General features: G+C 37.6%; 3 protein-coding genes across 4 annotated transcripts in view; 1 reads left to right on the top strand and 2 right to left on the bottom strand.

Moving 5' to 3' along the window:
- Window positions 1-22,450, bottom strand: part of LOC111343721 (protein sidekick-2-like) — a 28,417-nt gene extending 5,967 nt beyond the window's left edge. For both annotated transcript variants that reach the window (XM_088737378.1, XM_088737379.1), the window contains exons 1-16: window positions 21,998-22,450; window positions 20,214-20,527; window positions 19,809-19,953; window positions 18,603-18,913; window positions 15,721-15,871; window positions 14,747-15,052; window positions 13,808-14,112; window positions 13,214-13,358; window positions 12,764-13,086; window positions 11,159-11,306; window positions 8,602-8,907; window positions 8,073-8,375; window positions 6,920-7,222; window positions 1,304-1,600; window positions 644-937; window positions 51-356 (exon numbers count right to left, since the gene is read on the bottom strand). In XM_088737378.1, the coding sequence (XP_088593504.1) occupies window positions 51-356; window positions 644-937; window positions 1,304-1,600; window positions 6,920-7,222; window positions 8,073-8,375; window positions 8,602-8,907; window positions 11,159-11,306; window positions 12,764-13,086; window positions 13,214-13,358; window positions 13,808-14,112; window positions 14,747-15,052; window positions 15,721-15,871; window positions 18,603-18,913; window positions 19,809-19,953; window positions 20,214-20,527; window positions 21,998-22,067 (4,027 nt within the window). In that variant the 5' untranslated portion in view covers window positions 22,068-22,450. The remainder of the gene's footprint in view (window positions 1-50; window positions 357-643; window positions 938-1,303; window positions 1,601-6,919; window positions 7,223-8,072; window positions 8,376-8,601; window positions 8,908-11,158; window positions 11,307-12,763; window positions 13,087-13,213; window positions 13,359-13,807; window positions 14,113-14,746; window positions 15,053-15,720; window positions 15,872-18,602; window positions 18,914-19,808; window positions 19,954-20,213; window positions 20,528-21,997) is intronic.
- A 34-nt stretch (window positions 22,451-22,484) lies between these two features.
- LOC148719818 (uncharacterized) lies at window positions 22,485-24,455 on the top strand. Its single transcript, XM_088737476.1, has one exon. It carries the CDS (start codon window positions 22,634-22,636, stop codon window positions 23,471-23,473), a length of 840 nt encoding a protein of 279 aa, XP_088593602.1. The 5' UTR covers window positions 22,485-22,633; the 3' UTR covers window positions 23,474-24,455.
- Window positions 24,456-24,533: 78 nt separating this feature from the next.
- LOC148719817 (uncharacterized) lies at window positions 24,534-26,626 on the bottom strand. The gene is made up of 2 exons (XM_088737453.1): window positions 26,351-26,626; window positions 24,534-26,271 (listed from the first exon to the last, which is right to left on the bottom strand). Exons 1-2 carry the CDS (start codon window positions 26,569-26,571, stop codon window positions 25,125-25,127), a joined length of 1,368 nt encoding a protein of 455 aa, XP_088593579.1. The 5' UTR covers window positions 26,572-26,626; the 3' UTR covers window positions 24,534-25,124.
- Between the last annotated feature and the right edge of the window lie 316 nt (window positions 26,627-26,942).

Raw genomic sequence — 26,942 nt, 5'->3', positions numbered from 1 at the left:
TCAGACAATCCAATTGTAGATATAAATTCCTGACCATTACTTAAACTCACTTGATGTTACCAGTACCAGAGGTTCGCTATACGGCCCAGGCCCTGCTCCAGTGTAAGCTCGAACAGAGACATTATATTTATAACAAACCAGGTCAAACAACACAACAAAAGTTGCCGAGGTATTAGCAGTAATGTTACTGGGAGCAGACCAGTTGTGAAAATGTGCTGTCCACCAAACGTTGGCCTTGACTTCATACAAAGTAACTCTTCCATAACTCATTTCTTTCTGTAGGGGTTCCCATGAAATATTTAAAGTCGTCTTGTTCACTTGAGAAGAAAAAAGAGAGTCTGGGCCAACACTGGGTTCTAAAAAAAGTACAAAAAGCACATCATGATCAAGAGAAAACTCCCTTCTTTAATCTGTAAGACGTATATTTATAAAGCAAATAAAAAGTCTAATTGCGATTATTTCCAACACGTTATTAGCCCTTAAGTTATTTTGGGTGGCCAGCTACTGTCTGTACTTTTAAATTTACACAATATATAAAGATTCGTCTTTTTATGGTACAAATATGGCTGTACCGTAACCCTTGTTCTTCTAACATGTAATCATTCATAAAAGGTCATTTCGAAGATATGAAAGCAAAGTTTACTGTATTCTTTGGTGGTTACAGTTATCGTCCCATTAGCTCCAGGTTTAATAGTCACAGCTCTGACATAAAAACGATAAGTCACTCCACCCAACACATCAACCGTGTGTCTCAATGTATCTTTGTCTATTCCAGGAGTCCCTTTAGGTGCACCTCCACCGTGACTGTAAAACAAAGTGTAACTTCTGATAACTCCATTTGGCTCTGTAGGCTTACTCCAGGACAAGGTTATTCTTGGACCATGTAAATTGCTAGGTGGCACATCAACAGAAGACAAAGAAATAGGTGCACTGGGAGCTGGAAGAACAAAGATAATGTGATTATAAATAAAGGAATGATACAGAAAATCATTACATACATATACAAGGATATACCGCCACCTCTTGTAAGGGACACAGGAATTGGCTCTTTCTTAGGGATAATCTAAAAAAGGGATAAATATAGGTTTGTATGAAGATGGAAACAATACATAACGACGAAGACGATCTCATAACATTACAACAAAGTTACAAATCTAATTAAACAGACAAGGTCCAGTATTTGAGCCTAGATTCCACATTTTGAAAGCCAGCACCACAGATCAATAATGAACATCAGCTTTATGTCAGCAATTGTGATGTTTCCGTTGATTTAAATGTTGGTTACAGCACTTCTGATTCTCACCATCTTCCATTGTTGTCCTAAGAACAGTCGAACTGTTTGGTCCATCACCAGCAGAAGTAAAGGCCAACACTTGAAATTCATATTCAGTGAATTTATCAAGCATGGTAACTCTTGTTGATGTGTTTCCATTGTCAATAGTCAAGGAAATTTCTGGGCCTGAGTCTTTCTTTTTATAGAACAGTTTAAATCCTTTGATGATTCCATGTCTAGAGTCTTTCCATGGTAGTTGCCATGATGCTGTCATACTAGTTGAAGAGTCCACACTGACAACAAACTGAGAGGGAGGTTGTGAAGGAGCTGCGATTAAAAAGTCATTTTTTAACTAGTACACATTTATCTTTAATTAATGGATCAGACTGTGTCACTTTTTCTAATAGCTAGACAATGTGCATTTGACCGGAATTTTCTACCTAGAAGTCTTTATCCAGAAATCAGTGCCTTCCTAAGAATGCAGCAAATTCAGACCTGAGACGTCCGAATTGTAAATGAAATAAAATAATGTGCATGCTTGATTAAGATACCTTCACAGGAAAGTGATAATCCTAGTGCAGGTAGTAAAATATTTCTAGCAGACAAGAATTATGTTTGCTATCACAAAAATACCACATTGCAAGTTTAAGCAATGTATGCTATCTAGGTTCGACTGTTTGAAAAAAATTTAAAATCTACTAAACCTGATTGCCATAACATAGAAAAATTTAAAGTAAATTTTGATGTTACTTTCCTTATACATCACTTTAAAAAGTGCGAACACCCCACTTGCATGGTATTCTACTATAGCCTGAACATGAAATTGAACAATTGGCCATAGGTTGTATCAACTCTAATAGCCATGCAGATACAGGGTTAGGTGTCTTTCTATAAAACTCAGGAAACCATAAACTGTTACGATAAGTTACGTCACTTGTCACTTTACGTATATTCCTTATTTGGTCGTAAATAAATCAGTTGAGATTCACAGAGCTTGCAGCGTGCATACTTTAACATGGTGTCAGGACAAAAATTAATTTTTTGACGATTCGGCACTTTTTTTCGCAAATTACTCGTAGAAGTTACCTTGCTGAGGCTATTTTCTTCTATTGTCCGTAACTTGAAAGAGATTTCGGACTCAAAGTGTAAAAAAACAAAAAAACACTCAAGATGCCGTCAGACAATGACCACGTGGAGTCGGGCGCGCACATCGCCGCACCGTCATGGGCAGCCCCAATTTATCCTCACATTATCTCACCTAATTTTCCGCTACCAAGTCCTATGAAGTGTCACGGTGACGTTACGGCCAACTGGGACTTTTTCAAGCAGCAATGGTGCGACTACGAAATAGCAACAGGCCTAGACAAACGAGAAGAATCGGTCCGTTTAGCGACTTTGCGTTCATCAATGGGCAGAGAATGCCTTCAGATATTACTCAAACTAAACCTTTCAGAGGAAGACAAGAAGAAAATCGACAAATGTTTGGAAGCATTGGAAAACTACTTCAAGCCCAGCAGAAATTTAGTATACGAACGGTATGTTTTTAATAAATGTGTGCAGCAAAGCGAAGAAACCATCCAAAGTTATGTCACACGTTTAAGAAAATTAGCCGCGACCTGTGAATACGGTGCACTTACAGACGAACTTACAAGGGACAGGCTCGTCATTGGCTTATGGAATTAAGGTGATAAGGTAAGACTCTTGAAAGAAAAATCCCTGAACTTCAAGAAAGCCATTCCAATGTGCACTACGAGTGAAATCGCTTCGCTGCAAATCAAGACGATAGCAGGCGCTGGAGACAACAAGTCAGAAGATGTAAAGAAGTTCAGCGACAAAAAAATCCGCTACGGAAGTCGTAGTAAGAAGAGATATGAAGGAAGATCGTCAAATTCGGCGAAGGAATCTGAAAAAAAGAAATCGGAAGGATTTTCCAAACCGACCTGTAAGTATTGTGGTCGTGAACAACGTCATGAAAAAAGAACAGAGTGTCCCACGTTCAACAAAACGTGCAGCAAGTATCAAAAAATAGGCCATTTTGCGTCTGTTTGCCGATCATCAAAGAAGGTACAACAATTCGAAGAAGACGAGGACGACAGTTTGGATGAAAGCTGTTTGCAAGTGGAACCTGTCTCTAGTCCAGACTAAAGCAAAACAGTGGCTTGCAGATATAGAATTCTGCAAATCAGCTAAAGAAGACTACAACCTTGGCATGTCAATTAGACACTGGAGCTACATGTAATGTAATGAGCTGGGACGACCTCTCAGCTATCACACAGTTAGGAGATCCACCCATGTACACCTCCTCAGTTAAGCTGAAGCTCTTTTGGCGGTACAACTTTAAAGCCAGTTGGTGAGTGCGACTTACATGTCAGATACCATGGCAGACGACAGATTCTGAAGTTTCAAGTAATAAAATACAAGAGTAAGCCCTTGCTATCAGCTGAAACCTGTGAAAAGTTGCAACTCATTCCCCTAAATGTCAGCGTTCCCGAGAATGTACGTCAGATCAGTGAGACCCCACCACAAAAATCTCTGTCAAAGGAAGAACTGTTGACCACGTATCATGAAGTATTCACCGGACTAGGACATATTGGAGATGCGAAGATTGTGGTTGACCCGAATTTTAAACCAGTGCAACATTCCCCTCGTTGCGTGCCAGTTGCACCACAAAAAGAAGTTAAGAACAAGATTCTAGAGCTGGAGGAGAACGGCATTATCAAGAAAGCAGTAGAACCCTCAGAGTGGATCAGCAGTATGTTAATAGTTGCCAAACCTCAGAAGATTCGAATCTGTCTGGACCCAAAAGACCTGAACCGTGCCATACAACGCCCCAAATTTCAAATGCTAACGTTGGAAGAGCTGTTACCAGACCTCAACAAAGCCAGAATCTTTAGCTCATTCGATGCAAAAGATGGATTCTATCAAGTTGGCCTTGACCAAGAAAGCAGTTAACTAACCACTTTCTGGACACCCCTAGGAGGATACCGTTACTTAAGAATGCCCTTTGGTATAAATCTAGCCCCAGAAGTCTTTGAAAGCAGACTACAAGAATGTCTCGCCAACCTACCTGGTGTGAAAGTCATCAGAGACGATATTCTTGTTGTTGGCTATGGTGAAAACCACTCAGAAGCCCTTCTTAATCATGATCAGAATGTGGTCCGCCTACTTGAAAGAGCCAAACAAGTACATCTGAAACTCAACAAGAACAAAGTTAAGCTTCGACGGGCAGAAGTTAAATTCATGGGTGGTGTGATTTCAAGGGATGGACTGAAACCAGATGGGTGGTTACTCAACACCCGGTCCTTAAATTCTACACCATAGAAGAAGAAGTAACTATTCACACGGATGCCAGTATTAAAGGTCTTGGCGCAGTCGTTCTTCAAAATGGACAGCCAGTCGCCTTTGCGTTCAGAACTCTCTCACCAATAGAACAAAGCTATACAACCATAGAGAAAGAATGTCTAGGAATAGTCTTCGCTTGTGAAAGATTCAATCAAAACCAAGCACGCAGAGAGCAGATTTCAGTCGAAACTGATCACAAGCCTCTTGAGTCAATATTCAAGAAGTCTCTATTATCAGCTCCATGTCACCTTCAAAGAATGCTTCTCAGGCTGCAACGATTCAACTTGACCGTTAAGTACAAGCCTGGATCCCAAATGCTCTTAGCCGACCATTTGTCTAGAGCCGCACAACATGAAACTTCTGAGCCCGAAGAATCTTTTCAAGTATTTTCCTTAGAGCTGAAGAGCCTTGACCCTATTCAAACCCTGAAGGTCATGCCAGAACGATTGGATAAATTGCAACGTAGCACAAGTCATGATGACACTCTGCAGACACTAAAAACCACAATTCTGACCAGATGGCCAATGCAGAAAGATCAGGTACCAATCCAGATACGGGAGTATTGGTCTTACTGCGATGAGCTATCAGTTCACAATGGTGTTCTTTTCAAAGGCTCAAGAGTAGTCATCCCCAAGTTACTGAAACCTGAAGTCAAATCCAGAATTCATTCCAGCCATTTAGGAGTAGAAGTTTCCCTGCGCAAAGCTAGAGACGCTATATTCTGGCCTGGTATGAATGCAGAAGTGAGTGACCTAATCAAACAATGTTCAATTTGCAACGAATTTCAAGTCAAGAATCAGAAGCTTCCAATGCAAAGCCATGAGCTTCCTGACTGCCCGTGGGGTCGAGTAGCTGCTGACCAGTTCAAACTTCATGGCAAAGAATACATGGTGCTCGTTGACTACTACTCAGATTTCCTAGAAGTACAGAGACTGGAGGAAAACACTTCTGGTTCCGTGATTGAATTTTTTAAGGAACAATTCAGCTGACATGGCATTCCAGATACACTAACTACTGACAACGCTCCTCAGTTTACAAGCCACGAGTTCTGTAAGTTTTCAGTTGGTTGGGAGTTCACTCACGTGTCCTCCTCACCACATCATCACAAATCCAACGGAAAGGCAGAGTCTGCTGTGAAAATTGTCAAGTATTTTTTCAGAAAAGCTCTCAAAGACAAGAAAGACCCGTGGTTGGGCCTATTGGACCAACGCAACACACCAACAGAGTTCATGGAAAGTAGCCCTGCACAGAGATTGATGTCTAGACGAACTAGAACCTTACTACCTATAGCTTCTAACTTACTGTTCCCTAAGATTCCAGAAAATGTGAATGCAAAGCTAAAGTTGAAAAGGCAAAAGGCCAATTGGTACCATGATCGCATATCACGTTCCCTACCAGAATTACATGTCGGGCAAGAGGTAAGAGTGGCACCAAGAATCAAAGCTGGAAATCAGGTACCTGCACCAAGAAGCTATCAGACAGATCCTTTGTAGTAAAAACTAGTTCAGACAACCAAGTATTCCGTAGAAATCGGGAACTTCTGAGGCCAGCTGCATGACCAGCTGAACAACCCAAACCAGTTGAAAGCAGTGATAGCCAGCTTGCAAAGAGTGTAAACCAGCCTTCAAAGCAAGATGTCAAGTCAGCTAATCGTGACCCGAAACCAACAATGCCATCACAAACTGTTCCTTTGAAGAAAACGCGTACCCGAGTTGTAAAGCCACCCTCGAGGTTCAATGACTTTGTTGCGTAGTTTATCATATGAAACTAGACTACAGCTCAAGAGAACTCGAAGTGTCTATATTAGAAATACTGACTATCGGGCAACAACTTAAGAAGGACTCCTGACTTAAAGTCCTGTACCAAGTTCCATTTGTTCTGTTTTGTTTTATTTCTAATTTTTATTTTAGTAAACTCTTTTTCGACCTGGACAGTCACGTTTGATTTATGTTTATAGAGTTTTCGTTCGGAAGTTAGCTTACTCCAAAAAAAGGGAGATGTTACGATATGTTACGTCACTTGTCATTTTACGTATATTCCTTATTTGGTCATAAATAAATCAGTTGAGATTTACAGAGTTTGCAGCGTGCATACTTTGACATAAACACCTGAAATGAAAGTCTATGTTTGGGATTATAATTGTGTTCAGATCTTTCACATCACAGACTAGACAAGCAACAAATAAGTTTTCTCATGAATGGCAGACCTCTTCTTTAAAACTGAATAACGTTCTAGGACATTTGTGGCATCTATGGTTTTTTGAGATTCATAGAAATGGGAATTAGATAGAATCCTATTTCTTACCAGCCTCTTTTGTTTTCTCAAAAATAGCTGTACTTTTTGGTCCATTCCCAACAGAAGTGAAGGCCGATATTTGAAATTCATATTCTGTGAACTTATCAAGCCCAGTGACATCTTGAGTGCGAGTTGTCTGATTGTTAATGTGCTGCACACTTCCTGACCCTGAAGCGCCTTTCTTTTTGTAGAGCAATTTAAATCCTCTGATTATTCCATTTCTGTAGTGTTCTGGTGGTAACTGCCATGATGCTGTTATACTGGTAGGAGAGGTTGCAGTAAGATTAAAGCCACTAGGAGGCTGTGAAGGAACTGTTAATGAAAAGTAACATTACAAAAATGATGATAATCATAACAACAAATACAATCACTATGTTACAAAGTAAAGTGTTATTGTTCATCATGCTTTTTTAGATAAATTAACGTTTACTCATTTGTCTCACGATGTAGAGACAGCTAGGCTATCAATCGTATGGATTGTCTGATGAATGACTCCACATCATGCAACAAATGATTAATCGTCCATTTACATATAGTCATCACAATCTGCCAATCGTTATTCCCCTTTTAAACTAACGGGTGCTTAATATTACACTTACATTAAGAAAAATTGGCTTTTTTACATAATTTACTGACTCCAGTCGAGTGTTGGTACAATTTGATAATGCGTTTTTCCTTGAGCTACTTACTGAGGGTATTTGGCATGAAAGGTTTTTTTAAAATATGTCATTTTCGAAAGGGGTCTTAACATAAGCATAAGGAACCAATCAAATAATATCACTTCTATTTCTAGGATGTGTCTTCACGTGGGAACACAAATTTGACTCAGAATATCAGTGCTATTTGTTTGTTTCTTTATTGATTTCTTTTTTGCGAAATTCAGGAACAAACTTAAAATTCTCCTGCATGCACAATTTCATTATGAAATAATATAATGCTTTAATGAACAATGAAAATGCATGCATAATGTTAACTACGTTCAAATAACCACTTTACCATTCTGTCAAATTATGGCAATTCCCATCACCAAACTCTTAGGCTACATACAATTATATTTTCATTTTTCGCTTAAATTGAGAAAACTGTACTGAAAACATATCTGGCTTTTTAATAAATAGTAGTGACACTACTATTACAAGATAAAACAAATAGCTGTTCTAACCATCTTCTTTTGTTCTCTCAACAACCACGGAGCTCTTTGGTCCATCCCCAACAGAAGTGAAGGCCAACACTTGAAATTCATATTCTGTGTACTTGTAAAGACCAGTAACATTTATGTTTAAACTTGATTCATTGTTGATAGGAAGGATTTTTCCTAATCCTGAGGAGTCTTTCCATTTGTAAAACAGTTTGAATCCTTTAATTACTCCATTTCTCGAATTTCCAGGCGGTAATTGCCACGATCCTGTTACGCTTGTAGACGAGGTTGCAGTGACAGTGAAGTTAGATGGAGGTTGTGAAGGAGCTGTAATTGAACAGTGTTTTGATCATTTTTGCTTTAAAAATTTCTAAAATACTTGATATTAAACCCTTACTTGTCACATAAATATTATTGCTGTTTTGTTTTCAAATTTTTGATAGTACTGGTTGTTTATACTTTCGGTCACCTATTCGTCACACTCGCTTGATGAACATACAGCAAACTATAAATGTAGCAATTACATCATCACTCTTCTTTATCCCTCACATACCATCTTCCATTGTCCTTTCCACCTCTACAGAACTTTTTGGTCCATCCCCAGCAGAAGTGAATGCCAACACTTGAAATTCATATTCTGTGTAATAATCAAGCCCGGTGACAAGTCTATTTAATGTTGATCCCTCCCTAATAGTCAAGGTTGCTGCCGACCCTCCAGAACCTTTTTTTTTGCAGAACAGTTTAAACCCTGTTATGTTTCTTCCATGTCTGGCAAAGACTGGTGGTAACTGCCAGGAAGCTTTGATGCTCGTAGAAGAGCTTGCAGTCAACTTAAAAGTAGTAGGAGGTTTTGATGGAACTGAAATGAAGAGAAAATAAATATAAAATGCATACCTCCATGCTTAGTGGAAATTGATGTGGAATTTAGAAAGATACACTCAATCGACCATTGTAGTAAACTTAATGAGCATGGGACATTCCTATCAGAATGAAAGATGAATAGGAGTGGTGACTCTATTTATATATGCGATAGACTTTTCCTTAAACATTGAGTGTAAAGATGTTAGTCCTGGCATCAGCTTATTAGTCTGTCGCAAAGGCAACCTAAGAGGTTCCTGAATCAAAAATGCTTCAGCATTTTACAGCCATCTCCAGCATTATTTTGTTTTCGATGTTTACAAAAAAGAACTCCAATGTCAGCATATATAATCTGGCCTAGTTTTATTTTCCTGGGTTCAAATTCATTCAAAAACTCGTTAACAATAATTATTCATACGCCTAGTGACATAACAAAGGATAGATGATAAATCACGTGCAGTGATTTGCTAACGATAAACTTTCCCACCTATTTGTAGCTGTTTTATCAAATGTGACCGGGCACAGGATTTCGTACACTAACGCTTTTCCGTTAAAAGGGTAAAAATAAACGGTTTGTAAACGGATAGTAAACGGGTAGTAAGAGCGTTTAAACGGTTTGCATGTCCGTTTAAACGAATAGTCCAAAGCGTTAAACAGTAGAGCAAAGTCCAAAAACGGATTGACCGTAAACCGTTAAACGGCCGAGAAAAAAAATAAACGGATGGCTTAAAACGTTAAACGGTTGAACAGCATCTATAATTATTTTATGGATAGCTCAAAACGTTAAACGGATGGACAAAAACCTTGAACGGATGAGGAGGGCTAAAGAACAGCGGGAAGCCATGTACATATCGATCAGAAACCGTTGCGAACAATTATACGAATTGTTCATGCGTAACACTGACGTTTCATGCTACTAATATTCGACTGACAACAATAGAAAACTAAGTAAAATTAAATTACTAGCCTGCAATTAAGCTATCCACTGGCGAGTGAAGCAAGCTGAGCGAGTCTTGTCCTGGAGAGCTCGCAATGCGTTTGAGTATTTGTATAAGCAGAGGAAGCAATCTGTCAATCATACCATGTGGACTGAACATTCTCGACAGAAAGAAAATAGAATTGAGAAGCAAAGTCGCTTTTTGTTCATGTTCCTACATTGTTTCTTCTACGTATTGACTGAAATGAAAACGCACTATCAAGTGAAAAACGTTAAGAAATGCCGCTGATTTTGTAGATTTCACCGTCGGTTAATCGAAACAATTTTGCATACGCATGCAACAAAACTCAACTTTCTTTCGCCCGTGTTTCATCTAGCATTCGATTTCGTAAAGTAATGTGTAATTACAGCTTTTATAAAGCAATTTCCGTTTCCTTTCAATCGATGGAAATAAAAGATGAGAAACTCGATAGCCACGGATTTTGTAAATTTTGCCGTACACGTCAATTGAAATAGATTTGCATAATCATGAAAACAAATCTCGCTCACCTCGTTAAACGGATGCAAGTAACCGTTAGACGAATGTATTTTATTTTAAACGGATAGGTTAACCGTTTAAACGTTTTGTCGAAAACGTTACACGGATGAACAAAGCGTTTAAACGGATTAAGAAAGCGTTAAACTCTTTAATGATCCGTTTTAAACGGATGGTAAACGGATAGTAAACGGATTGATTCGTTAAACGGTAAAGCATTAGTGTACGAAATCCTGTGCCCGGTCACAAATTATCAAAGCACACGACTTTTGAATATTAATTATCAACACAGAAACCGCCATTCAGCCATTCCAGAAAAATTAACACAGACCAACTTCCTCTCTTCCATGACAACTTTAGGTTTCTGGAAAGCTCTGGAACAGGAAGCCATGTCCTATCAGACCTATCTGCCAACAACATCTCATTTAAAAATGCAAAAAAAGGAGCGAGTCATCCTAAAATGGTGCAACAAGTCCATTGTCAATCATATGCTGTGCAAGTCTGGCATGGTTAACTTTGCCTTGTTCGGTTGAAGGAAAATCTACAGTTTCCCTCCATAATGGATGTAATATTTTGGGCCGAGACCAGAACTGATAAGTCTTAATTTTAAAATCATTTCATGCCAGCTCTAAACCTACATAGGTTATACCGGTACTTAAATTATTCCCATTCAACCAAAGCACAATAAATATCACAGAATATTTAACTTGTTATTGTGTTATTGTGTTATTGTGACTTTTGTATCAGGATGGGGGTGAAGAAACTAGAGCTAATAAATACCTCTAGTCAGAGGTACTCCATAAACTTCCACTCTCAGAGCCTTGTATTTATGATATGCCGTTGGCTGAAAGCGGATAAACTTTGTGCTTGCAAATTCCTCAAGACTGTTTTTCACTGTGTCAGTTTTTCCTGAATTTCCGCGAAAGACCTGAAGTATGTGATAAAAAAAGTCATATAATCATATTAAAACTTGTTTGGTTAAAGTCAAACCAGGTGAGGCATACTCCACAAGATTACAGAGAGGAATTGAATATTTGTTTATTGAACCCGCTAGTCGTCTCAAGAATGTAACAATGGTTGATTATGTTATTGGAGGGAAGAGACCACTACACATAAACTCAACTCAACCTTTTAATGTCTCTCTCGCGGTTCCTCTACATACGATAATACTCTAGACTAGTGCCCAATCTCCTAACACCTTCCCCCTAGTAAAATGAACAATTTTACGTTAACAGTCTATGAAGAGTATCCCTCTGGTATTTTAACTAAACGTCCTCAACGTGTCCGTTTTGCAACAACTAGTTCCATCTTCTTGACGGACTTAACAGGCTTAGTGGGCTCGGATTTAAGTTTTGTAGAACTAGATACAGGATTTGAACAAGAATTTTTGGTTTCCGAGGCACAGACTTTGGCCTTCGCTCAGGTTAGATTTGGGGCAGATTGTGTCTTCTCCGTATTGGGCGGTTTTCCTGCGGGATTTTCAAATTGTAACCTTTTTAAAAACAGATTTATATATCTATAATCTCAGAGCTGAGCAAAGAGTTTCCAGCAATCTGATTGGTGGAGCGGTTCCTTATATGACGCTATAAAAACCGCTCCACGCGGTTTATATAAATGTTAAAATAAAATGTTAATAAATGTTACTAAAAATAATGTTATGATTCTAGAAATTTCTCTGTTGTTCAGCTCTGAAATTATACTAAAACAATTATTCGCCTCGGGTTTGGTGAATATTGGCTGATAGTTTCTAAAGAAACTGTTTGGGGCTGCGTTAGTGGGGGTAACGAAATAATTTGAATATATCAACAAAGTTGAAATGATAAATTAGCCACCGTTACAATTATAAAAGGTGACGTTTCGAGCGTTAGCCCTTCGTCGGAGCGAAGGGCTAACGCTCGACGAATTATTCGCTCCGACGAAGGGCTAACGCTCGAAACGTCAGCTTTTATAATCGTAACGGTGGCCAATTTACCATTTCAACTATGTTGATATATTCAAATTATTTGGTGAATATTGTCGAGTAATCCCCTCTACTTCGTCTCGGGGATTATTCGACGATATTCACCTCGCCTTCAGTGAATAATTGTTAAATATATACATCTGTGTGTATGAAAGCAGTATAGTTAGCCACTAAAAAAAAAAAATGGCTCAACACTGACTCTTAAAAGTAATTTAGATATGTTAAATGTAAGCAACAGAAACAAATTGTGGATAATGTTAGTACATTGTTTTAACAATTAACACTTATCGATTGTTTTAACAAAATTAAAATTTTATGAGAGATTTTAGTAATTATACCTATAAGCCACTTCACAGTTATTTACCACAAGTACTAACTTTGGTTGTTATGAACACTTTTTATACAAGAGCACGACATGCTATTACCTTGTCAACTTTATTTTCTTTATAGGGAAAAAATGTGGTACCATTGAGTGAAAATCTTAGTTTGTACTGTGTGGTCCATTCTAGTGCTGACGATTGGGATGGTGGATTTCCTTGAGTGGCTACAGCACAGATAACATACTCATAGAGTAGGTCAATTTGTAGGTAGTCATTAGGATCAGTTGTAGTCTTAGGTTCCCATACCCCTGTTCCATTAAGGCGACCATATTTAGCTGCATAACTGCTATTAAATATTGAACTGGCTGAGAAACTGTCATCTGGAATCCAACCACTACTGGCCAAACCAATGGCCTGTACATCACATACTGCAAGATAATAATCCAAATTTGACCTTCACGTTTTTTCGTTTTTTGTGAAATGCAAAGATAAGATCGAGAGAGCGTGCAACATATTTTACACAAACGTTTTTACATACTTGTCTTACTTACTTACTTGTCTTTTGATTCACCCCAAACACCTCTGTTCTCATACACACCCCACCCTGGTGTGTTTGTGGCAGGAATCGAAGATATCTTGTTAACACTCCATACAGAACATGCTTGACTTTTGAGTTTCTATTCTCATTTCCTACTAAAACCTTAAGAAAATCACAAATAATCATAACCCATCATAGAGCTCTTTTTTCCACGTAGATCACACGATGTGACAAGTAAAACAGTTTCAGCATGAAACTAATCATCACAAATTAACAACTTGCTATTTTTTAGCACAATAGTTATGCTTGTAAGGTGGCCAAATTTTTCTTATGTAGTTAAAAAATTTGGCACATTCCATCTTCGTTATATAAAAAATTATTCATTCCACATGCCAAAATTCATGATAGTCACAGTGTCTGGGCAGAAATGATCGTTTATGTTTTACTAACCAAATAACGTAACGACATTTGCTCCTCTCCTTTTGTTGTGTAATACATCAAGAGATTCTTTGATGGCCATGTAAAGATAAACGCCTCACTAATATCATAACCACATGCACAGTGATTAAAGCAAGATGAGGTATAATTCTCAACTAGTCCACATGTCATACCTTAACCTGTCCTCCTTCCCTATAGTCCATCCAAGTTGTCCCATTTGTGGATAATTGTAGTTTATAGGTCTTCACCCACTGATCTGCCTGAGAATTCCCTTGAGTAGACACAGCACAGATGAAATGACGTGTCTCTAGATCAATCTGTAGATATGGGTTAGTGTCACTTGTTCCTGCACACCATGATGATCCCAATGCGTAGTTTAGTCGACCATTCTTGGCTGGTGTGTTGGAAGAAGAAGCACTTATTCTGCTGTCTGGAATTTTTCCACCCTCCATTCCCAGATCAAACTCAACACACTCTCCTATAAATTGAAAAAGAAATAAAATAAAAGATTGGAAACATTACACAAAACAGACCCCTGGCCTGAAATAGGGGCTCATGCCTGTTTTTACGAGATTTGGTGGCTGAGGCCGGGGAACTGGGCACAGTAGAGGCCTCTAGATAATTATACTAAGTGCTTGTCTCTCATTATTTTAAGAAGCCATCCAAATATGTATTTTACATTTACCAAACCTCAATTATACTCAAGTAACGCTTAGGGGCATGTTTTTTAATCCTGTAAAAGCCTGAATTTTTTCAGGCTTCTTTTCTGTAATTTTAAGGATCATTTGTTTTTGTGTGATTTTCAGTAGCAGTTCAAGTAAAATTTTATTTCATTAAAAACAAAGATCATTTTTCTCTTTCACCTAGTTAAAGCGAGTAAAAGCCAATTTCATAGTCAGCTCAGAACTGGCACCAAAAGCACATATTAAAGGTAATCAGGGGGCATTGTTTCAGAGGATATACTCCAGCATGAAATCTAAACATAATGGTATTTATGGCAATAAACAAGGGAAAAGTTAATAAAACATGGTGAGGTCGACAGCTAAAGAACTCTTATGAATCAGGTGGATGTTCCCAAAAGTTAAGCTAGTTTTTCTCTATCTATCACATACCATCTCCCTTTGTTCTCTCCACCTCAACAGGGCTCTTCACTCCATCACTGTCAGATGTAAAGGCCAAAACTTGAAATTCATATTCAGTGTATTTGTCAAGCTCAGTGACAAGTCTACTTAATATCGATCCATTGTTTATAGTGAAGGAGGAAGCAGATCCTGTAGAACCTTTCTTTTTGTGGAACAATTTAAACCCTGTAATGTCTCTTCCATGTCTTGCAAATAATGGTGGTAACTTCCAGGAAGCTGTAATACTGGTGGAAGAACTTGCATTCAACTTGAAGTCAGTGGGAGGTTGTGATGGAACTGAAATAAACAAGAAGAGATGTACAATAAATGATTGCATGCTTAGCAGTAATAAGTAATAAGCATTACAAATTTACAAAGGAGTATGGAGCAAAGTCAGTAATGTTGATTGTACATGCGTGTACACATTAAATCAATATTATTCCTATATTTAGTGTGTAAATGCTATGCATGACATAATTATGAGCTTAACAATCTACTAAGTTCCAGGATCAGCAAAGCCATCTCATACATTTTGTTTTTATATTTACCACCAACTGCAACTTTGTTGTCTGCATTATTTGGCCTGGTTTTAATTTTGCAGCTTTAAAAGAAGCCCACATGTATGTAGAGAAATACCTGGAAACATATAGTCAAGTAACTGTGATCATTGTAATGTTGATGCTCTAGCTGTGAGCATCAATATTATAATGATGATTGATCCATAACCACCGCTACATTTCACAGTTTTATCTCAAATAATGGATGGCACAATTCATCAAATTTTCTGGTCGGCTCCAAAAATTATATGAAAAACAATTCGCATCCCATCAAGCTTCAGCAAAAATTAGAAATTATTGAACCTGCACTTAGCTCTGTAGCATTACCCAACCTTGCCTTCCAAAAGTAATTGGTTTCTGTGACTTCATGTTTACCTCAGGGAGTCAAAAATGAGAAAAAATAAATACCTGTAGTAGTAAGAAGTATCCCATAGACTTCAACTCTCAGAACTGGCCAATTATGATACCTTATTGGTTGAAACCGGATTATCTTTGCTCTTGCAAATTCCTGTAGACTGTTTTTCACAACACCATTTTTATTTGAGTTTCCAGGAAAAAGCTGTAGTTTGTGGTGTAAAAAAAAAAATCATTGTTAAGCACCAAAAGACTGCACCATTAACAACTACAAAATAATCTTATTTAATTCATAAACTGTGACTTTGAGTCGGTAACTAGCCAATAAACCATGAGCCATTGAGTTCTGTATGAGAACATCTCTGATCTCCAAAAAATATGATCAAAATAATAATTAGATTGTGTACTAAATATGTGACTGCACGTGCCTTATGAATTGTAATATCATTTCTGGTAGTTAACATATTTGTATGGTTAGTATTAAGTCCAGTTGACTTTACTAAAAACTACAGGATGTTAGTGTTAAACCATCGATTGAACCATGAAGGGAACACTGTGTAGGCCTGTGTACACCAGTAACAGTTTGAAGTCTGCTTGAAATTAAAATTTAATTAGCCAGAGTTTTGACAAAGTGTAAGTCTTTTTTGTCTTGCGAGATCACACATGGTTGCGCTATGAAAAGGAGGCGATGTTCTGCTATTTTTTTTGGAAATCTAAGAAGACAAACCCCTTTGCATCGGCAGAAGGGTGTACAAATTTTAGAACCTCAACTCTGCAAAGACTGTAAAGAACATGAGGATGCTGTTAGTGAAGAAGCTATGAGGGATACGTTCAGCTGGCCAAGGAGGATATAGCAACAGTCAAGTACGACTCACTGTTCAATTTTCTGGATGAAGTTGACTTCGAAAGTGTTAAGAATCTTCGAGTAGGAGGAAATGCTACCTACCGATCTCATCAAAGTGTCGAAGGTATGCAAGATGCTATTGCTACTGTTCTGAAGTCTAACATTGACAAACTAGTAGAAGCCAGCCCATTCTTTTCTCTGTTAATTGATGAATCAACAGACGTCAGTAATCATGAAAATCTTCTTTATGTTAAGTTATTGAATGAATTTAAACCAGAACTGCACATTTTAGAAAACATCAACGTTCAGGATGGAAAGGCCGAAACTATTACCACTGCTGTTAACTTGCTAAATGAATGGAAAGGAGAAACTTGCACAAAGACAAAATGACAGGATTCGGCAGCGATGGAGCGAGTGTCATGAGAGGAAAAAACAATGGACTTTCAAAACGAATGAAGGACGATAGTCCATTTCTTGTGTCTATCCACTGCATGGCTCACAGGCTTGCACTTTGCACAAGCCAAGCAGCTAATGGTATTCCTTATTTGGCAAAATTCAAAGAGATCCTTACTGATCTGTACCGCTACTTTGACAAGTCTGCCCTCCAGTCACTGGCAGAATTTGAGACAATCTTTGAACATCCTGAGCTAGAAATCAAGGAAGTGCTTGATATCAGGTGGCTTTCATTCTATGGTGCTCTGGAGACAATGTACCGCACTTGGCCGTCTCTTCCGGCCTATGTGGAATCCCCACACCACCCCCGTGGATTCAAAAAGAGCCTGAAGGAGTTCAATTTCATTGCCACCCTCTGCATGATGATGGATGTGATTCTTATTCTCACATTCATGAGCCTTGCTTTACAAAAGGAACATGTAGAGCTTGCATCAGTTCAGGCACTGGTGAAATCAACTATTACTCAAATAACAGCTCTTAAGAGTAACAACGGCAAATTCTCGTCCGAGATTTTGCCATCACAAGATGATGTTTCAGGAGTTAAATGGAGTAGAGAGAACACTACTAAAGTGACTGCATGCCTGTGAAATTCAACAATTTGAATCAATGAAAATGAAATTCCTTGACAATGTCTTACTAAATCTTGAAAAGAGATTCCCCATAGATTCCACAAATTGTAGTTAACGCATTCGGGATTCTTAGTCTCCACAATGTGCGTTTTCAAAATGAAAATCTGTCAACCTACGGAAATGAAGAGCTGGAAACGTTGCTTTCCCATTATGGATCTGCAAAGGAACCTAAGGTGGTAAAGATGTACCAGCAGTTGTGGATGTCAAAAAATGCAGAATTGAATGGAACTTTGTTAAAGGGCTGGTTGTTGGAGAGCATTACCCGTGGGCCACATTGCTGAACTATGGAAAATGCTTGCTACCCATCATAGCGATGAAGTCCAAAATTTAATTAAGCTTTGTCAAGTCGCACTTGTATTGCCTACTAATATGGCTGGCTGTGAAAGAGGTTTTAGCGCACAGAATCAAATTAAGAATGTTGGATGTGCTTATGACCATTGACATTGAGGGGCCACATTCCAAGGACTTTGACTTTTCTACAGCCCTTGATGTTTGGGCTCCAACCAACAGAGGAGTTTATACATGTACGTCTACCAGTAATTAAGAAAGGAATTGAATTTTAAAAGGGGATGCCAGGACGAGATTCTGCTGTGAAATGTTTTAAAGTATAAAGCATAGTCATTGATCCTCCGTTTAAATTTGACAAAAAAAAAAGTCTTCCACCAATAACTTAACTTTTCTTGTTTGTATCAAGGATCAGGTGAAAAAAAATGTTTTGTTGGCTTGCCTGTATGAATGTAAAAAAAAATGTTCAATAAAAATTAATTTGTCTGTCCCCCTAAAAATAAAAATGTCCCCCAAAATATTAGCAAAGGGGACAAATTGTCCCCCAGTGATCAAATCCTCGCTCAAACCCTACTTTAGGAAAGAAATGACTTGAGAAAGCAAATTAATTTCCTTAAGCTTACGTATAGGTAAATACAAGCATGGTGTTACAGTCCTGCAAAAACTGATTGTAAGTGAACTATTTTGTCTAACTTAAAATAACTTTGAAGTTCATATAAACCAACCTTGTCAGCATTGTTTTCCTGATAGGTGACAAACTTTGAACTATTGAGGGATAATTGAAACTTGTACTTTGTTGTCCACTCCCTAGCCCTTGGATTTCCCTGCGTAGCTACAGCACAGATGACATACTCAGACAGCAGGTCAATTTGAAGGTAATCATTACCATTATTACTCCTCCGAGGTGCCCACGACTTTGTATTATTTAGGCGACCATATTTAGCTGCATATACTGAAACAAATTCTGACGAGGCTGAGAAGCTGCTGTCTGGAATAGTGTCACTCTTGGCTACACCAATGGCCTGCATAGAACATCCTGTAAGGTAATAAATAAATATATAATCAACCCTACCCTACCTAGATGATAAAATGTAGAGAAAACATAAAACAGAAAATGCTTAGAATGGCTACTACCCCTGTAATGCATCTTAGTTGAGTGCTGCCCTTCAATGCGCATTTCACTTCGCAAAAATTACAATTGAACTTCAAACAAAAAATAACTAGATTTTATTAAAGTTCAGAATGAAGTTTCTTCTGGTGGATTTTTAAACAATTCAACATTGAGCATCATAAGAATAACAGGTTATCACAAGTGCCTGGATTTCTTTGATGAGTGCATAAAAGTCAAATATCTACCATTTAATTTTACCCAAGTACAGTATAATAGTACTAGTATAGGTATTAAAATGATTTTGAGTCCAATTCAGCGTTACTATGAGCATGAGCAGATTTTTCAAACTTTCAAAATTGCAAACAAAATTGCACTAGCTATTAGTATGCGGCAAGTGGAATTCTGTAGTCTTTCAAAAATTTACAAGATAGTGCTTATTAACACAAAATCACACAAATCATGACATTATACTTATTAATTATTTACACAAAAAAAGCATTCTAGTAAGACAAGACAAACAAAATTTTGTAGGGACAGTGCATGAGCGCTATTTGTAATACACACTCAGTTATAACTTTGCACTTAATTAACTTGAAAAAAATGTACTCAATCATTTTCACCCAAATTATCAGAGGCACATGTATACCAGCTATTATCTAAAAATTAACAAGCATAAGAGGCACACCAAAACAAAATATAGAACAGACAGCAGGTTTGAGAAATTTATTTAAAGAATAGTCTTAGACTACACCCTATACAACACTAAATAATAATATGATAATGAAAAACATGCAAGAATAAGTATAAGTTTCAAACTCACTAAGCTTTTGTTCCACTCCAAACACCTCTGCTCTCATACACACCCTGCCCTGGTAGGTATTTGGCAAGAATCGCAGATATCTTGATAACACTCCATAAACAACATGCTTCACTTCTGAGTTCCTGTCATCATTTCCTCTCAGAAACTTCAAAATAGTAAATATAGTCAACTCATCATCAGTTAATTTTTTTGGCAAGTTGAGAAAATAGTGAGAACAAAAATGTTAAAAGACTTAGTATAAATAGCATTAAGATCAAGAATTCTTAGCACAAGACTTCAATATCACTTTACCTGTAAGATACTCTTTCATATCAGACTTAGAGTCCACGTTATATTATTTTTGTAAAAATAGCTGTCATTTTTTTGAGCAGTTAATTTATCTCTCACATTGTATCTCCTACATACCTTAACTTGTCCGCCCTCCTTGTAGTCTGTCCAAGTTGTCCCGTTTGTGGAAAATTGTAGTGTGTAATTCTTCACCCACTGATCTGCTTGAGAATTCCCTTGAGTAGACACAGCACAGATGATATGAAGTGTCTGTAGATCAATCTGCAGATATGGGTGGGTGTCATTTGTTCTTGCACACCATGATGATCCTGATGTGTAGTTCAGTCGACCATTCTTGGCTGGTGTGGTGGCACTTTGTACAGAAGAAGCAGTTATATTACTGTTTGGAATTGTTCCCCTTCCCATTCCAAGATCTAAATCAACGCAAGCACCTGTAGAAACAATGTTTTGTTTGCATTATAACATATTCATGATAATTATTGCAAAAATGGTAATGGGTTGGCTGTGAGAGGCAATTATGTGTTTGTATCAGTTACCTCTACCATAATGTCCATTTCACAGACAGTAATTAAAATTAGAGCTTAAGTCTGCTTCCAAAATGATTTTCCAATTTCATTACAAATTAAGAATGTCAGTCCTTATTAAGCTTTACACCCTAACATCAGTATGCAAGTTCTACACACTGTGCTCTTAAGATTTCCTGTGATACTTGCATAATTTTTCTAAGAATCCAGAGCGTCTTGAGTCTGCAATCATTTCCTTTATTCTAATGACCTCAGTGTTTGATTCAGTGGTGATACTGATGGGAGATACCATGCCTATTAATAATTATCCTAATTTCATAAGGGTAACATAGTTATGAATAATCAAATCCACAGCATTGAAATACTCTGAAAGTCATTTCTGAAGGTGTCCATCTTTAGAGAAAACGAGGAAAAATTTTAGTTTCTAGAGAAACTCTTGTGGTGCACTGGACGGCAAGTGAAGAGAGTTGTTGATAATTAAAGGTTACAAATAAACTGCCTCAGTAAATTTGAGAAAAGTGGGATTGAAACTGGCTTTCTTAGAGCAAAGAGAAGTTCAGTTTAAGTGTAAATGTACAGTTTCTGGGGTGCAAGGTATAGGGGATGTACAGGCTGATCAACAAAATGGCTGAGTGAACTGATCTATGCTGAAACAGGCATAATCTATAATAATATTAATAGATTATGCCTGTTTCAGCATAGATCAGTTCACTCAGCCATTTTGTTGATCAGCCTGTACATCCCCTATACCTTGCACCCCAGAAACTGTACATTTAATTAATTATTCCATACCTAATGTTATGCATACTGTGAGTTTCTTGATAGAAGAAACATTAGAAAAAAACAATAGACCATCATTGGAACTATAAAAGCTTTGTTTTAAGCTGGTTATAAAAGAGGTAGAATAATTTCTAAGAGCGTTGTTTCATGAAATTGAAGCACATGTCACTACCTCATTACATTGTCAAGAGCTCCATTGCAACACAATAGTGTCAGAATCGTCTGTCTGTTTGTTCATTAATTTAGAGTTTAATTTGAATTTGGAAAATTTCTCCATGCTTCCAACCTGAGTTAGATATAAATGTAGAGGGATTTTCAACTGTACCGTTTGTTTTAAAGTGACATTAATTTTGAATAAAAAAAAATGCAAATCCCGAGGGACCCTATTTCTTACTTAAATTGATGCTGTCCGTGCGAGAAAGCCTTAAGGCTTCAGCACTCAAAACTGCAAGAAATCTCTAATCAAGCGCCCTGAATGCATGTAAACATTAATCTATTTCTAATATATTTCAAATGAAATAGTGGGAGCAACTTTAGAATACCCGTCCACCTTATTTACATGTGTCGGGAGGCTTTAAAGAACGAAGTAGTGCTCACCTGAAGCCAGAGGAAGAAGTACAGCAAGAAAAGCTACCCGGAAACGAAGCTCAAGACTAAATTGCGCCATGAATCAATTGAGTGTGTCACGGTATGCGATCACGATTGTTTTGATTGACCGGCCGTTTGTAACAAAACGCTCATTAGACAAAAGTTATCTTTGATCCCTCACTATTCAAGCTCGTCTTTGTATAGTTTGTAAAAATATCGTCCACGCTTCCTGCAAAACAATCACCCCGAACTGCGTGGGCCTAGCACTGTCATCTCGTAACAAGATGACAGATGCAGGACTTTATTCCTACTTCCCAGAGTGCCCTGCGCTGTAGCTCATGTTTCAGCATATTTCAGCTAACTTCTGTTTGGTTTCGTTAGCAGCTTACAATTTAAAATGTAAATACTTTGTTTAAGATTGGCCTCTCGAAGTTCTCCAATAGCAGTCAGAATACATTCTCATTCCCATGTAAACAGAAAAGGCAAAAGAATAGCTGTTAGTACGTCTGAGCCAGCGATTCAGCGGTCGTTACACGGGAACGAGGCTATTGGGTCAAGACCTTAGATTTTCTAGAGTTTCGTTGTGTCATCATTTATATTTCACAAAAACAGTGCTGAGTTCTCCGAATCTTTTGAAGAAAGGAGATGGTAAGGCATTGTATAGCAGTTGGCTGTGTGAACAGGAGTAACAAGGTTGAATGTAAAGGCCTTTCTTGGCATTCGCTGCCCCTAAATGACTCGAAAAGACTAAAAAAATGGCTGATCAACATACGAAGAACCAACACTCCAAAAACGAAAAGTTCATTTTTGTGTAGCGATCATTTTGCCCCAGAATGTTTTCAAAAGTCTCCTGGAGGCGTAAGGGGAAGGCTGAAGGTAGATGCTGTGCCTACTCTTTTCAGCTTTACAAAAGTTCAGACACAAAGAAAAGCCCCACAACACCGTTCGAATATGGCCACTCAACGTCAAGAAACTGCAGGCTTAAATAGTGACGAAAGTATTGCTAACGCCGTTCCATTAACAGAATCAAATGAAGTGGGACAGTCCATAAAAGAAGCAGACAATAGTCAGGATCAGTCTCTACAATTAATTATCAACGAATTGGAAGGGAAAGTAAAACAATTGGAACACGAACTTAAACAGGAGAGAGAGACAAGAAAGACACTAGAAGAGAAGGTTAATCGAAGTTTGTTTAATATCGACAACATCAAAGAAAACGATAATTTAATGAGATTCTACACTGGCTTCAACAGTTATGCTGTTTTTACTACAGTTCTTAATTTCCTTGGAAGAGAAGCAGCAAAACAGTTAAATTACACTAACACTGAACTAGTGCAGAATCCACCCAAGAGAGAGAAGCAAGGTCCAAGAAGAGCTCTCTCTGTGGAAAATGAATTATTTCTCTTGCTGTGTCGTTACAAAGTTGGTCTTTTAGAGGAGGATGTAGCAGTCAGATTTGGTATTTGCCAAAGTCTTGTGAGCTGAATCATCATTACATGGACAAAGTTCATATATTTTAGATTCTCAGAGCTAGACATTTTCCCAACAAAGGAGGTAATTGAAGCACATAAACCTGAATGCTTCAGGAATAAATACAATGGTACAACAGTGATAATTGATGCAACTGAATTGTACATTGAAACACCAACTAATCCTGAAGCACAGCAGCTCACTTTCTCTACCTATAAAAACGGCAATACTCTGAAGGCCCTAGTTGGAATTACACCAAGTGGTAGTGTTTGTTTTGTGTCTAATCTTTATGGTGGGTCTATCTCTGACAAAGAGATAACTGTGAAATCTAAACTCATGGATAAACTTCAATATGGAGATGAAGTGATGGCTGACAGAGGATTCAATATCCAAGAATTACTAGCAAGTAAAGGGGTTAAAGTAAATGTTCCACCTTATATGAATGAGGCAGGACAATTTACTGAACAAGAAATGCTCAACACAAGAAGAATTGCATCATTGCGAATCCATGTAGAGAGAGCTATCGAGCGCATCAAAAACTATCACATTTTAGATTTTATTCCCATTACTGTCTGCAAGAATGGGCTGGTTGACATGATTTTCTTTAATTGTGCTATGTTCACAAACTTTTTGCCACCTCTGGTGAAATGAATTTTTTTCAGAATCTTTCTTGAGCCATTCATTTGTTTGCTTGTAATTGTCTGGTGTTATAGACAGAATCAATATTTTTTAGGTGGGTGTTTCAATAAGGACAGCACACAATTTATTTACAACTGACAGAGTAATGAGTAAAATATTCATATCACTAGTTGATCTGAAATAATCTATTACTGTTAACAATCAAGATAGATTTAATCTTCTGCAGATGTCATGTTTATCTGGCTAATAGAAAAAATGCTCATTGTATCTAAATTTATTCAAATGTTCTACATGTTAGTATTGAAAATCAGTTAATGTCATGCAAAATTAAAGTTGCAAGTTTTGCTGGTTCAAAGAGTATAGTGGAGTCAGTTTCCAACCAGTAAAAGTAATTATTACAATAGAAATTCACTTCTCTGTCAATGAGACAATAATATCCATATTTAAAACGATATATTTCAAAAAACACAACATCAGTAATCATAATTTTGAGATCATGCAAAAGTTAAATAATTTATAGATAGTGATTCCACTGTCATGTCGAGTTCTAACAAAGACTGAAGTACACTGTTACATTAATCTTGATACTTTTCCAAGCCTGGGAAGACCTAAAGTTAACCGTGGATAAGCAAGTTCTACAGCAATATAGTTATCATAAAAACTTTCAAGCTTTGGGATAACTTCTCTTCTAAATTGTAAATTATTTTTGATGCTTATTATGATCATTTCCTTTAGATCTGATATCACCAGATCAGCCCACTGTAAACCAACACAAAATAGTTGTTGTTGAACTTGAAAATGGTATGGGTGATTTGTGTTAATAAGCAGGCCATGAACAGTCCTCTTGCAAATTCCCCTGCTGCAAACTGCTTCTGCCAGTTTTTTTGTTCCAGGAAAAACTCTCTTGACTTCCACCAAACATTTGTTATCAACTTCACCATCAGGACTTGCACCCAAAAATGGATGTGTAGATGAAATGACAAACCCTAGTTTAGAGACGTTGCACTTGAAGAGGTTTTCATATGAGTCATAATGACTTGATAATATTAGCTTCATCAGTAAGACCTTGTTTCATGTAATTACTCTGAAAATTGTCATTGAGATGTAGAATTTCTTTTACAGCCTTAGTGGGGCTTGTGTCTGGTCTCTGAAGTACTCTCTTGCATTTCGATGCAGTAATTCTTGTTTTCCTGTGTTCAAACCACTTTTGACAATCACTTTGATTTTTTGTTGCTCTGCTTATCAATTCTCTTTCTTTTTCTCCTACAAAAAGATTTGACTTAATTCTTTTAGCTTTTGCATGTATTTCTTCCAATGACATTGGTTGTTCCTTTATGGGTGAGACAATTAAACTACTTGGACATAGTGGCTCTTTTGATAAAATAGAGTAAAATCCACAATTTAGACTTTCTCTCGAGATTTCTTGAAGCAAGGTCTGATTTGCCTTCTCTATACTTGGTTCTCTATAGATGCAAAGTCTGGGATCGTGCAGTGCTTTATTGTGTTTTAAATTCTCTGTGCCAAAAACTTTTCTACTGAAATCAATGTCGTATACTGAGAGTGCCTCCAGCTTTCGCTTTCGTGGTTGATTCCAAGTCTGCAATCTTTCTGTACAGGTAAGAAATTCTTGATTACGACCAAGTCTAATGTACTCTTCAAGAGCAAAGCATAGAGCTGCCAAATGTTTACATGATGCAAGTGGTGGCTTACCAGCTGGACAAGGATTACAGTTTCCATATATTATATCACCAGAACTGTCTACTGTCATTTGGATCTTATATTTTAGAGTTTTTTTCATCTCAGGTAAGCATTCGCATTGGATAAAATACTTGCCATCCTCATTCGCAACCTTAATATTCTGGACGTGACCATGTCTGAAAAGACCAAAAGCTTTGCAGTTTAAGCTTTTATAGTCTTTATTACTTTCATCGTCTCTTGCACGCCTAGTAATAAAGTAGCTCATCATATTTGCAATAGAAAACTCTGGCAGTTTGTTGCATTTTTTCAATTCGGTCCACGTTGTTGAAGGCAGGAAATTTTGTGTATCTTTCCCTGTTGGCTCCTCGTTAGCATTTGCCGAATTTTCCTTTAAGTTCTCGTTCGATTCTCCTGACAGATGCATCCATTTTTCAGTAAAATTCGCGTCCCAGCCATTCTTAATATAGCTTACGACCCTGAAAAACAAAGATGGTTTTAATTACCGTCTAAAACTATCCTCAAAATATCAATGATATTTTAATTATTTTTACGTACCTTTGAACCAGTTCTCGTTTGTTTCCATCCGCAGAAGCACTCCCGTTTTTTGAGGTTCCTACTCGATAGGACAACCATGATCTTAAGACCTGTTTAGTAATGTTTCGGGGACAATTACCATTCAACAACTGTAGTTTCTCTTCAGCCGAAAAAAAAGCATATTTCGGCTGTGATTCCTCGTGGGTTTCCATATCTTTCCTATGATTTAGTTCTTGAAACATTTCTTGACCCAATAGCCTCGTTCCCGTGTGATGACTGCTGAATCGCTGGCTCAGACGTAATAGCAGCTATCCAAGCCAGCTAAATCATTATAATTCTTGCTTTTCACTCACGTGACCAACTCCTTGACAACGGTTACGGTCCGCCATCTTTGAGTACAGCTTTGCCTAACAACCAACTATTCAAACGCAACTCAAATTCGGAAAGAGCTTTTCAGTTGTTTTTGCGATGGTTCTCTGCTTAATGATCAATTGCCATAATCGCACTGGCCGAGATAAAGATATCAAGTTCTATGTTGTGCCATCGATTATCAAAAATCAAGGCGAAAAGGCCGAAGAATTGTCTATCGAACGGCGAACAAGATGGCTTTCCG

This window comes from Stylophora pistillata, chromosome 11 (assembly GCF_964205215.1).
Source record: "Stylophora pistillata chromosome 11, jaStyPist1.2, whole genome shotgun sequence".
In the NCBI taxonomy this organism is placed as follows: domain Eukaryota; kingdom Metazoa; phylum Cnidaria; class Anthozoa; order Scleractinia; family Pocilloporidae; genus Stylophora; species Stylophora pistillata.
Note: the sequence above shows the minus strand (reverse complement) of the source record. Positions and strands in the feature narration are given on the sequence as shown.